The sequence below is a fragment of the Gavia stellata genome, chromosome 18 (assembly GCF_030936135.1).
Source record: "Gavia stellata isolate bGavSte3 chromosome 18, bGavSte3.hap2, whole genome shotgun sequence".
NCBI classification, from domain to species: Eukaryota; Metazoa; Chordata; class Aves; order Gaviiformes; family Gaviidae; genus Gavia; species Gavia stellata.
Genome location: NC_082611.1, coordinates 19,036,872 through 19,050,409, shown reverse-complemented (window position 1 = coordinate 19,050,409; position 13,538 = coordinate 19,036,872). Strand labels below are relative to the sequence as shown.

The following is a 13,538-nucleotide window of genomic DNA, read 5'->3' as shown; positions in this document are numbered from 1 at the left end:
CACTCCAGCATGGTGGTAGGTGCCTTTGGGGGCTTGTGCCTTTTAAGCTTATTTTTTTTTCCCCAGGGCCGGTAAAAAATAGGGACTTTTGAGGCAAATTCTGCCATGGGGCTAGGCGCTGGGATGCAGTGCCTGGAGGGAGAGCAGCAAATACTGCCCGTGTGCCAATCAGCCCAGGATGCTGCTGTGCCGGGGATGCCAACGCTCGGCCAGGCTTTGCCGGGGCCAGGAGAGATGCGGTGACATCCAGGCTGCTCTTGCACTCACCAGCCAATGGGACAGGGACAAGCCAGGATGGTTCATGCCGCTGAACCGAGGCAGCTGCACGTAACTGTAGCAAAGGAACAATTTTTGGGGGGTAGAGGGGCCTCGTTATTCCTTTGCATCACTGAAAGGCCAGTTGGGTCACCCCAAAAGGCAGCGTTGCTGTCCCACTGGGAATACCTGGGGCCGTCCCCACGAGCCCCCAGCATCCTCTGGGGAAGGAGAGGGGACGGCGGCCCAGAGGGAGGCAATAGGCAGCGGAGGAGAAAGGTCAGGTAAATGATTCGCTGCCCTCGGCGCGGGTGCCTCTCTGCCTCCAGTTTAATTGGTGAGAGAGTAACTGGCCAGGGCCTTTTCACAGCATCACCGACCCTGCCACGGGCTGGGGGCCCTCCCAGCTGGCACGTCCCCGTCAGCCCCAGGGCCACCTTTCCCTGGGAACATGCTGATCCTCCCAGGAGCCGGCTTTTGGGGAGAAACCTCCTCTTCCTGCCCAGCATCGTCCCGTCTGCCTGCAGGCAGCGATGCTGCCCGCTCCGGGTTGTCACTCCCAGCCTGGGCTCGGTGTCAGCAAACTGCCGCTGGCTTAGCAGAAGCCAAGCCAGGATTTTGGCGTGATCCTGGCCAGCCGACATGGGGACCTGGCTGGGCTTGGCCACGCTGGGATGGGTGGCTGTCCCCTGCTCGGGGACAGGGTCACACCAGCACGCATGACTGTCCCCTCACACCACCCCCCAGTGCAGCCATCCGGTGCTAATCGGGGCAGACGGGTCCCCCCTCTTACCCGGCTAAATACTTGCACTGTTCCTCAGCGCCGACTTGGTTGCAAGCTCTGTCTGTCTCCTGTTAATCACTAATTAAAGGCTTGAATGTTCCCTGCTGTTTGGGGTATTAATAAGAATTTAATTGCACAGTTTGGGGCTAATTACGTGGTAGCTCGCTTCCGCCCTTGTACAGTACGCCCAATTAAACAATCATATGATCAATTAAACAATCACAAGATCTAATAATTTGCAATAATAGACTAATTAAATGTCGACACCTTGCAATGGAGCAACATTCTGCCCCCCTTTTGATGGTGTTTGAACCCTTGCCTGGGCCCCGGCCACCCCACAACCTCTTCTTCTCTGGGCTGCTGCGGATGGAGGAGCCTGGGGCGGTGGCAAGAGGGGGTTTGGGGCAGGGACCCCGGCACAGGATGGGCAGTGCCGTGCACCAGAGCACACGTGTGGCAGGCGATGGAGCTGGCGGGGCAGGAGGGGGGCTCACCGCCCCTACAAGTTCCCTGGGAATAATTAGCGAAGGCAGCCGGCTCAGTGAAATCCTAGACCAGCCACTGCTGCCAACCCGCAGCAGATTCGAGCTACACCCCTGCTTTGGCTGGAGGAGAGCCCAGCTGGGACGGCGGGGCAGGATGGGGGTGCACCTCCACCACGGGGACAGGAACCGAGACCAGAAAAGCCCTTTCCCTCCCATCCACACAGTCCCTCCATCATGGGGAAGGTGTTTGGAGAGAGGGGCTGGGGCTTGCACCTCTGCCACCAAGAAGCAGGAGAAGCAGAAGGGGAGAGCCCTCCCCGAGGGGCCACGAGCTGAGAACAGGGCTGTGAGGGACAAGGCTGAGCCACTCCAGCCCCATCCCGGGAAGAGCAGGACTCAGGATGGTCAGACAAGTGTTAGTCCCCTCCACCGCGGTCGCTGCCTCCCCCTGCACCCCAGATCTGCTGGGATGCTGCACCCCATGGGGAGCAGGTGCCCAGGCAGTGGTGGCAGGGGGGATGCTGCCCGCTTACCCACCTCCAAAAGACATCACCTACCCCGAACCACTCCCCCCTGGTCTCCCCAGGGAAGGATCGTGGCCGGCGCTGCTGGGAACCTGTGGGTTTCCAGCACATCTGATGGGAAGAGGGCGAGGAGAACCCCGCTGCAGGAGCATGCGGCAAGGGAAGGGGCTGCAGATGCGACTGCCAGCAGGCCACTGGCAGCACAGATCCTGCTCCAGGGGGTGAAACAGCCCAGGCCGGCTCACTGGGGGATCTCTGAGATAATTTTTGCATGGGAAGCACTGAGACAGAAAAAGAAAGCAAACATGTACAGGAAGGGGCACAGGACACGGAGGATGCGCATCAAATCCTCTAAATCCCATCACTGCTCTGGGGACTGGTGTTTTCAGGCACTGGCATCCCTGATCGATTGCCACAGCCCCCCAGCCTGAAGCAGAGGGAGAAGCAGCCAGTGAGGCCTTCCCAGGAGAGCGCAGCCCCTTCCCCGCCGAGCCCCCCGGATCAAAGAGAGCCCCGTGCATTATCCTGGTGCTCCGGAGAGTGCTCCCGCCGTGGCAGCCACAAAGGGAACAAGAGCTCCCGCATTACCAGCAAGTGCATCAATTACTTCCAGTGGCTGCCTTGTGCTAATCCGCTCCCCCCCCTTCCCCAGGCTGGGTGTTTTGGGGACAGCCTGCCGAGGGGGTGACCGGGCTGCCCCGAGCAGCTCCACGTGTGCAAGCAGGGACCAGCAGCAGCGATGGGAAGGAGGAGGCATGAATCTGCAAGAATAAAGCTGATGCATCACCTAGGGGGGGCTCGGGATTTCAGCGATCAGGCTCCCGCTGGCTGCTCTGCCAGGATTATCCTTCACTGAGCCTGACTGGGGCTAAAAGCTGGGGGGACACATGGATGGTGACAGGTCTGTCTCTTTCCTGCCCTGCTCTTTCCCCTGTTTCAGGCAGGGCACACCAGAGGGTACACAGAGCATCCCAATATTGGCAGGGCAAGCTCCCTGTGGGACACGCAGCCCTTTTGGGGTATCGGGAGTGCCCCCTGTGCCCGTGGACCGATGGCACCACTCTCTAACCACGAGGCACAGGGCCACGCACCCTGCGGCACGGAGCTGGCACCGTGCCCTCTTGCCAAGCCGGCAGCATGGCAAATCCACTGTTGCCATCCCGGCTGCGACATCCCCAAACCTGCCTGCTTGCCAAAGACACGCTGACCCCCATAACAACACAGCACCAGTGATGTCCCTGTGAATGCCACGGCCACCCTACAGCAGCTGTGGTGGGGTCACGGCCCGCGCCGATGCTCAGACCTCAGGCGTCGCTGGGCTGTTTCACCTCTGCATTTCCCCATGCCAGCCAGAGGCAGAAATTCTTGTGAAATAAGAAAAGTTTGTCCTCGCCTCCAGCTGTGTGGATGGATGTCCCAGCACCATGACATAGCGCGGGACATCAGGTTGCCCCCATGCCGGAGCAGGCAGGGACTTCTGTGCACTGGAGGGGGATAAACCCCCATGTGGGGTGCTGGGGAGCACAGAGCCAAGAGGTGACATCCCAACACAACCTGAGGTTGTACCAGCCCCATGGCTCCATCCAGATCCACTTTTGGGGTGCTGCAGCCCCCCGACCCTGCCCGTCAGCTGGCGCTGGACTGCCAATCTCCTGCGTCCATCCACCCTCCTCTTCCTCACACCTCCCCAGCCATGCACGACCATCCACCACCATGAGCCAACATCACTGATGCCCGGCCGCAGGACCAGAGTCCGAAACCCCACAGCCCCCAGGCTGAGCAAAGGGAACTTCCCGGGCGGCCTCTCCTTTTAATTGGTGCTAATTGCTGCGTCTGTTCATGCTGGCTGGGGAGATGTCATTGTTGAAAGGCACAGAGGGGAAGGCTCGGGGAGCTAATCCAGCTTTCAGCTGCTAAGCCCTTCGGAGGCGGGTGATGGAGAAGCTCTTTCAGGTCCCTTCAGAGAGGGCACAAAGCCCGAGAGGGGAAAGGGAGAAAGGAGGGAAGCGAATCAACAGGAAAAACTACTTTCACACGCAGCTCGGGGAAGGGTCTTTGTGCGCAGCACTTGTCGGGGGGAGCTTGAAGGGACCATGCCGCACCCCCGCCTCCTCTTCTCTCCCTCGTTTATCTTTTCAGCCCCATCTGCCAAAAGGGTGATGCAGCTGGGGGCAGGGATGCTCAGGAGCACGGCCCTGCAGAGCGGGACCCTCACCCTGCGATGGACAAGATAGACAGAGGGACAGGAGATCTGCGGATGCTCCCCCCAAATGAGCCTCCTCTGGTTTAACCACTTTTGTGCTGGCACAGCCACCTCCGCTGCCACCACGCTGCTTTACCTGAGGATTCAGCGGCGAGGCAGACATGGCATGGGGTGACGCAAGGGAGGCAGCCATCGGGTTGGGGTCCTCCTTTTGTCCCAGGGGGTTTCCATGGGTTCACCCACCAGCCGGAGCCCTCCCCTGCCTGACCTGCTGGCATCTGGAGGGTGCAGAGTTGAGGGGTTTTTTTCTGAGCTTTGCCCCAAAACTCATCTTTCTGAGACAGGTGGGAAAACGCAAGGGCTGACACATTCCCACAGGGTGCGAGGTGGTTTAAAGCATTGGCTCGGGCACTTGCTTTGAATCCGCTGCCTTTTTAGCCATTCTTAGAAAAAATCCACTGTAACATATATATATTTAAGCCAACAGCTGGGATCTCAACAAGACATCGATCACAGATAACTAACAAGTCCCTCTGACCTCTGGCACATCCACTGAGCCTTTCAGGGGCTGATTGATGGTACAGCTTTCCCTTGTCTCCATCCTCCCACCACCCCCTGGGACATGGGCTCCAGTCCAGGAGGAGCGAGAGGCTGTTCCTCCCTCTCCCAGACCTTCACAGGGCTCTGGCATCCCCCAACCCCATCCCAAATCAGAACAAAAGGCAAAAACCTCCACCAAAATCCCACAAAGATTCACGAGTGGGACAACCAAGTAATGCTAGTTTGATGTTTTGGAAAGGTTTCATTTCAATGACAATATTTTTAACTCATGGAAACCTTTGCCAGGACAGACAAGCTAAAACGACCATGAAAAGCACCATGCCAGACCGAACATGAATGATAAAATGTTGAATCAGGGTATCTCAAATATTTCCTTAATTTCTGCCAGGTTTTGCTGCCTGCTCCCTGCCCCAAAGCACACCTCACAGGGGTCTGCCATGATTTCCCCTCCCAGCCCAGGGACAGCCCGAGGCGAACACCCCCAGCCGGGCATCCCACACCCCACACTGACATTTGCTGATGAGATGGAAGACACCGGTGATTTTTCAGAGGGTTTTGGTGCTTTGGCTCATGGCCAAACCACTGCACCTCTGGGGGGGACCCGCAGCAGAGACAGGGCTTGAGCCTTTCCCACACCTCCAGCGAGGGGGATGCTCCCCAGCACCTCTGGACAAGCATGCTCCATCGCTTCGGCTCAGCACCCATCACTTCCTCCCTCAATGACTCGTTTTGGGGTTTCAGCCCTGGAAAAATAAATATTTAAAAATCACTTACCCAGACACTCGTTGGCCTCGCGGGCGCTGGCCCGCTGCCAGGGCCGGTCGTAGTGGAAGGGCTTGCAGCGGTCGCACTCCGGACCCTCCGTGTTGTGCTTGCAGTCGCACACCAACTTCTGCTCCTTGTCCTTCACGCAGCGCGCCGCGTGCCCGTTGCACTTGCAGCGCCCGCCGACCTGCAGCTCCCCCACCGCATAGTAATAAGGGGTCGAGCCGGTGCCCCCCTCCTCCTCACCAGCATCCCGACCGCCCAGGTCACGGAAGAGGTGCGGGCGGCTGAAGACCACGCGGATGTCAGTGGCCGTCACCCAGTCCTGGAGCACGGGGCTGCTGTCGAAGTCCTGGGCGGAGGGTCGCCCGTCAAGGGTGCTGAAGGCGATGAGCCCACCCGTGAGGGGGTAGAGGTCGGTGAGGCCATCGGTGCAGAGGGCCTCCTGCTCGTTCTGCTTAGTGACGGTGGCTTTGCTGGGCTTGCCGTAGATCTTACGGCACTGGGAGGAGTAGTACTGGTATGGCACCCAGGTCTTGCCGTAGTCCATGGACTTGAGGATGGCGGTGGACTCGGGCCGGGGCGAGCAGAACTGGAGGCTGACGTAGACCACCTCGAACTTCTTGCCGAGGGAGAGGGTGAGGGTGACGTTCTGGGGCGAGTGGTGGAGAGTCTCCGAGCGCCAACAGGTCATGTTGGAGGCGGTGTTGAGGTCGGTGAGGTAGGCGGGCGGGTGGGCTCGGCGGGGGTCCGAGGCGTTGCAGTGCCGTGTCGGGGGCTTCCCACACGTGCTGGAGGCTTGAACCTCCTTCCCGAAGGCGGCATTGACGAATTCAGGGATGCAGCGGCGAGGAGCACCGCTTTCATCGTAGCAAGGGTCTGGGGGGGTCTGCTGGGCCATGAAGGGGTTCACCGTCTGAGAGAGGCCCAGCATGGCGGTGGTGAGGAGCAGGCGCAGGAGCTGCAGGACCTCCATCCTCCCGGGGCGAGGGAATCGGCTCCTCCCTGGGGCAAGAGCAAAGAGAGTGAATGGCGCTGGCAGCCCCACTGGGAGCAGCACAGCCGCAGCACTGCCCGCGCGGGGAGGCTGGTACGGGACGGGGAACACCCCCATGTCTGGCCCACGACATGTGCCCACCTTCCCACCCCACGTCTACTGATGCAGCATCCTGGGAGCGGGGCAGAGAGGTGATGACTTTGCACTGCCATATCCACGCCAATCCCTCGCCGCTCATCAGCAGGAGTGAAATACCACAGGAAATGGCAAAAGGAGTTGAGCTTTGGAAGGAGGAGGTTGAAGTCAGGGTCCAGCCCTTCCCTGGCCTCTTACAAACTGTCTCGGGGGTAACAGGAACATTCACGCCTGCCAGTGGCCCTGGCTGTCACGCACAGTTCGGAGACCCCTGTCACTGCACGGCTGCCAAGGATCGGTGGCGGGGAAGAGCCGGGGAGACCCTTCAGCTGCAACAGTAGCTGCAAACCCCAAGTTATCCAACCACAGCCCAAAACAGCTCCCGCCAGCGCGGGAAAAAGGAGCAGCAGCAAAAACACCTTGCAGGGACATTTTGCAACAGGCAGGAGCTCACCAGGACGAAGCCCTGGGGCTCCTGGGTCCAGGACCACTTTCCCTGCCATGCCACAGCCCCAGCAGCATCCCAGTGGCCATGGGCACGATGGCTTCTCTGAGCCGGGAGCTGGATCCCCTCCAAATCCCACCACCACACTACCTGAGTATTCCCACTGGCAAAAGGAGGTTATTCTGGCCTCACCCCCAAGAAACCCAGGTCTGGGTCTGGCCTATCTGTTAATGGAGGGGAAGGCAAGGATCACACGCAGGGCTTGGCTGGGGTCCTCTCCCGGCAGCTGCAGCACGGGGCCAGGGCATGCTTGGTGGCTCCCAGGGGATGTGGCCCATCTCCCGCATCGCTGGCTTGGAGGGTGGAAGAGGGACTGGAGGTCACATCCCCTCCCGCCGGCTCTGGCTGCAGCAGAAGCATCCCAAAAGAGGCAGATCGGCCATGCCCTGTCCTTAGCATTGCGTGAGTGACCGCGGCTCACACATTCACCGGACAACAGCCCCGAGCGCTGCAGTTGGCAGTAGACCGCTGAGCTGCCCAGCTGGGCGGATGGCATCAGCCCTGCCACATGCTTGGCTGGAGGGGCCGTGCTGAGCCACCAAGCCGAGTTTTCTGGCCTCTACCAGCCCATGCCATGGCCAGGGCAGGTGGAAGGTATCTCCCTGTCATCCACTCTCCCACTAGTAAATCCTTATGGGCTGGCTTGGGTTTTGCACTTCGCTCTCGGGAACAAAGCCCGATGCCAGCGGCATGACCCAGCGTGGCAGATGCTGCCCATCTACAGTCCCCAACACCACTCCTGCCTGGCCAGCTGCCCACTCCAGCCGAAGGAGGCTGGCAGGGGACAGCCCATTTCAAAAGATCTGGGATTTTTTTTTTGTTTTTTTCCCTTTTGTAAAAAAAAAAAAAAAAGGAGCCGTGGCTGTGGAAGAAAGCTGCCTCTCTCCAGGCTGCCAAACCGCTAACGGAGGGAAACTCCTCCCTTCCCAGCCACGCTCAGCTGAGCAGCCAACACCAAAGCCCGTGCCCGCCAAGGGGGGAGCAGGGACAGGGGTCTCAGCCCATCCCTGGACATCTCCTCTGGGACTAATCCTGGCCCTGCCACCTCTGTGCTGTTTCCTCACTGCTTAATCCTCTGCTGATGGAAAAGGAGATGCTTACTGCTGAAAAATTGGTGGCTCCCTTGGTGGTCTCTGCATTGCATGCCCCACTATCCAGCAGTGCTGCAGAGCCTTTCGGGGACCCGTCAGCCCATAACTCAGTGGCTGGGCAGCAGGCAGCAAGTCAAGGGATGCTGTCCCTGGAGCACCTGGAGCACTAAGAACCTCCTACTCGAGGAGTGTGGCATGCAGGCAAGGGCTGCGGGAGTAGAGAGGGGAGCAGCAGGGATGTAACAGTCACCACAGCGGAGGAAGCACCGTGCCGCAAGCACCAGGCGGTGAAGAGCATCCTCAGCTGCGGGCAGCCCACAGGGCTCTGTCAGGATCCCTGGCCCCACTGCAGGCAGCTGCCTCCTGGGTAGGAGACAAAGCCGTGGCTGCTGCAAGCTCCCCAGCATCTGCCTGTCCGGGAACTGTTGAGCAAAGACAGCACCTGGTTAACCCCCCCAAACGCAATCTTGACGGGACCATCCCAAGCACCTGCCTGGTGCCGAGCCGTGGGCAGCGCCCCAGAGCCCCTGCCAGCCCACAGGCAGAGCCCTGCTCCTGCACCCACACCCAGCACAGCGGGCTGCGAAATGCTGACGGACCCCCCCTGCAATGCCCAGCAAGACCTGGCCACGCATATACCTGCGGAGGCAAGCACAGCCCCTTCAGCCCTGTGATGCTGCCGGCCCCGCCGTCATCCCCGTCCCACCGCTCACCCCACAGAGGGGGACCCAGCCGGGTGCAGCCACCACCACTTCCCATCCCACCAGCCCCAGGGCAGCACGTAGCATGGGGACAAGCCTGTGGGAAGACCTCTGCGCTAAGAGAAGAGAGAGGAGAAACCCCCAGGGATGCCTCAGCAGCTGCATCCATCCACTCCAGGGGGACTCCGGGTGTATCGAACAAGGCACCCACTAAACCCTGCCAAGGAGGAGTCTCCTCCACCCACCACCTCCTCTCTGCTGCGTGGCAGCAAGGGGACAGCAGTAGGGCCATGCTCAACTGTGCCACCTGCAAAGGCCTTTTAATTCCCTGTTTGGCAAGACTCAAAGATCTGGGGAAACCCCTACCCAGGGGAGAGAGACAGCACCAGCACCCAGTGGTGGCAAGGAGAGAGCCCAGAGGCGAAGGTGCTATGAGCAGGGCTGGGGCAGCAGGGCTAGGACCCCGGCCGGGGTTACCACTGCTTTTGGGGCATATGGGGAGCACGAGCATCTCCTGCCCATCCTCCCCACCCCGATGGGAAACTCTGACCCTCCTGCCAGCCATACCAAGGCACGAGCCCCAGAGATTCGGTGCCCAACTTTTGGGGGCTCTGCTCCTGCCAGGGAGCAGCCGCAGGGGAGCCAACGCTCGCCCAGCAGCGCATCGGCACTGCGGAGGCAGGGCATGAATGGAAATCATTATCATCCGCGAGACCACACACAGGCACGCACGCTCCGCGCTCGGCTCACCCCATTATCCCGCTGAAAGAGAGCCAGGGCCGGTGGTCTCCATGGGCCTCACCTCCGTATCGGAAAGGAGGGCAAGCTGCAATCTGCTCCCTTTTATGCATATTCAGCGTGACCCCGGGACTGCCGGCAAGCTGCCAGAGAGGCCTGGGAGTGGGTATTTCTCTCCCCAGCCCCCATCTGCCCCCCCTTTCCACTTCCCATCTTCGCTGCCCCGGGTTCAGATCAAATGGAGACGCTGCTGACAAAGCAGGGAGAAATGGGATGAGCCCCTCGGTGCCAAATCCAGCCCAGCACCCGCCCAGATGCGGCACGAGTAGGGACATAAGCGATGGGGTGCATCTCCCAGGGACAGCATCCCAAAGGTGTCCCCAGCGAGGCTCTCAGGTGGCCGCCAGCTCCCGGCCACCAGCAGCACCCGTGGGGCTGGGGGGACGCTGTGGCGGGGCTCACCCTTCCCGAGGAAGCGGCCGCCCTCCCGGCTCCTCCCCAGAAGTGGCTGCATTTTTGAGGTGGGCGATTTCCTCACTCCTCCGCTCGGGGAATGCTAACAGCCGTGCGGTTTGGAAGGAAGTCACGCCGCCGTAGCACTTCAGAAGTGCTTTAAAAAAATTAGCTACCGCATCCAACGCCTCCAACCCCTTCTCCCTACAGCAACACGCTTCCCAAGGCAACCGGCGGCGTTTCCCTGCCTTGCGGGAGGGTTGACGGGGCGATGCTCCAGCCCGCCGTGGGTTCCCCTTTCCACTGCCTTTTTGGGAGGGAGTGCTGCCAAGATAGATGCTGGGCGCAGATGCACACCCAGAGCTCTGGGTCTCCCAGTGCCGAGCCATCAGGTGGGTGCTTGGTCTCCAAAATTGAATGCACGAGGCAGGTGCAGCAGGTGAGCCAGGGCAAAGAGAGCAAACTTCCCCAAATATGGATGCTGGTGCCTACAGCAGGCCCAGGGTCACCACCCAGCAGACCAGGGGCAGCGGCAGCTTTGCAGAGGTAATTACAGGATTAAGTGGAACAACACGGGGCGGGGAGGGAAGGGGGTTATTAGCCAGATTTGATCCCAGGACCTTTGCGGCATGGGAGCAGCCTTCTCTAATTAAAGCAGGGGGGGAAGGCGTGAGCAGCCTGAGCGGTGCTCTGCCATCCGCTGCAGCCCTGCCATCGAAAAACGTGGGTTTAGAGGGCAGGCAACGGCTAATGCCGAACAGCCAGCACTGACTGAGAGGGGAAGGGGAAAGCGCCGAGGGATGGCAGGCAAATGGTTCTTCCCTCCTGTCGGGAACCTGTGCTGCTCCCCCGGGTCCTCTCCAATGCCACTGGCATGGTGCAGCGGGCTGAGTTTCTCCTCCAGGCCAGGGCAGCACAGTGCATGGGGTGCTTCCATCACCCGAGAAAAGCATGTGGCCTTCCTTGGAACTGGTTGAGACGGGAATGCCTGGTCCCCACGAGGTGCTGCATCACCCGGTGCACAGGGATGAGGTCCTGGATGCCAACACGGGGCAGGGACAGAGCCATCCACCCGCACGGGACACCAAAAGGCTCCTCATGGCACGGCACAGCCATGGAGCAGTGGGCAGAGAAACCCCAGGCAAGGACGAAAGGACCCAAGTACTTCAGGGGGTCCAGCAATTAGATCCAAAGTGCTTGGATAGGGCCGATCCACGAGGACTGCTCATCCCTGAGCTGTGCCAATCCCAGTAAAACCTGCCAGCAGCTCAGGCGCCCTCTGAGCAGGAGGGCACTGGAGGGAGAGGAGGGGACCCAAAGCAGAAGAGGAATGATGTGCTCAGAGAAGCTGTAACCGGGCACAAACAACCAGACCGTGTCCCTTAACCAGGATGTATATGCTACCAGACCTTGCACATTCCCACTTCGTTATGGGCCCTTTCTAACGAGACTATCCCCGCTCCCTTGTCACATGTGCTGTGGGAGTGACCCACTGCAGATCTGTGCCAGCCCCATGAACAGGACCCACCTTGGGGAGCTGCTGGGTCCCCGGGTCCCCGCTGCCTCCCTCCTCTCCGCAAGCACTGGTCCCTCACCTACCGCACTGATGCCAGCTGGGGGATGCTTTGTCCCCTCACCCAACAAGCAGAATGCATCAGGACCAAACTGTGCTCCGGCCGTGGATAAATCATTCCATGTGTCGCTGGGACAAAAAAACACAACTGAGAAGCATTTAAAATGAAAGGAAAAACCCCACGCAGCCAAGGCGCTGGGATTGGGCTCGGCTTTCTGGCGGGAGGGAGCACGCATGGTGGGGAGAGGCCGGAGGGATGCGGCACGGCGGGCAGTGCTAATCGCCTTCCCAGCTGCTAATGGAGCGACCGGTGCCCACTTGGGACGCAGCTAATGGCACCAAGGAGATGTGCCTCGCTTTTCTTTACAAGCTCCCTCCTCTCTTCTGATATTTAAATATCAGAAGCTTCCAAGCACGTATGGACCCACATCCGCAGAGCCGACCACTCTGCGCAGCCCCTTGGGCTTTCAGCCCCTGCTCCCCAAACTATGCGCAGCTCACGTGGGCAATTACAAGGCAGCGTCTTCCTGCAGCAGGCACTCCCGGTGATAGATATTGCAATGCACTCTGGCAGGCCGGAGCCAAAATTACACAAGCCATACGATACCCCAGTGGTGCGAGGAGACGCATACAAATTACTCTGCACGCAGGAAAGGATGGGCCAGATTCTGACCTCAGCCCCTTTGGCATCAGCCAGAAGTAACTCCATTCATATCGGGCCAAACCAAGACGTAAGCGACTCCATTCAAATTTACACTGGCATACCTGTGGTCAGAATCTGGCCTGGCTTGAATTAGTCGCAGCCTGACGTTACAAAAGGCAGAAACGGAGCCCAGATTTCCTAGGTTATCGAAAACAACCGAAAAAAAAGAAAAAAAAGAAAACCACCACGAAGCAAACAGTCCCCGGGCTACTCAACCATGTGCACGGAGCTGTCAAAGCCTGAATGCTTGGATGCATCCCTGCTCACCCGTTTTGGTAACTCATAAGCCACACTGACCATGGGAAGAAGGGACCGACATCCAGCACGGGCGTCCTGTGCCCGCTCTGTTCGCCAGCAGCCCTGGGTAGAGGTGGTCCCGCTCTTGGGAGGGGAGATTTAAGTGTGGTATCACGCACATGCCGCGGAGCTGAATCCGTTTTGTTGCAACACTCCGTTGCATCCCCTGGCCAGCGCAAGCTGGAGATCTCCTCGTGCTCCCAATGCAGCTCAAGGAGGCATCTGGAGCCCCTGGCCTTGCAGGAGCAGAAACCATGGCTGCCTTGATGCTACCCTATTTATTAACCTCTACTACTGCTCGACTTGCTGCTTTACCCAACTCTAATCCCACCGCAGCTCCCCGAACCGCTTTGCACACTCCTGCCGCGCCGCTCAGCTCCGTCGTGTGCTCCCGGGAGCATCCCTCAGGGTGCAGAGGGTTTTCCTCCCACTGCTCCCAGCGGATGCACGGGACTCGCGCAGTCCCAGCCCAGAAGTCCTCATCGCTTCAACCCCTTTCCACTCCATATGGGAATAAAGTGATCTGGTTTCCATAACGTCCCTTGTTGCCTTTTCACAACATGCCGGGCACAGATGTTGAAAATAGTCTGGATGAATATTTAAAATGGTATTCAGAGATGACAACATTTGGCCGGCTTTGAAAGATCTCTCACATCGGGTAGAGGATGGCTCACGACAACGGGGCCGGAAACACGCTGCACTTTGACATCTCATTTTTTTTTTCCCCCTGTCTGGCTATTGGTATGATATTTCATGCCCCTGGTGTCA

The 13,538-nt window shown here is 59.5% G+C and overlaps 1 protein-coding gene across 1 annotated transcript in view; it reads right to left on the bottom strand.

Moving 5' to 3' along the window:
• NTN3 (netrin 3) overlaps positions 1-10,586 on the bottom strand; it is a 28,224-nt gene extending 17,638 nt beyond the window's left edge. The window contains exons 1-2 of the mRNA XM_059826543.1: positions 10,492-10,586; positions 5,587-6,590 (exon numbers count right to left, since the gene is read on the bottom strand). Coding sequence (XP_059682526.1) covers positions 5,587-6,590; positions 10,492-10,586 — 1,099 coding nt within the window. The remainder of the gene's footprint in view (positions 1-5,586; positions 6,591-10,491) is intronic.
• Positions 10,587-13,538: the final 2,952 nt, after the last annotated feature.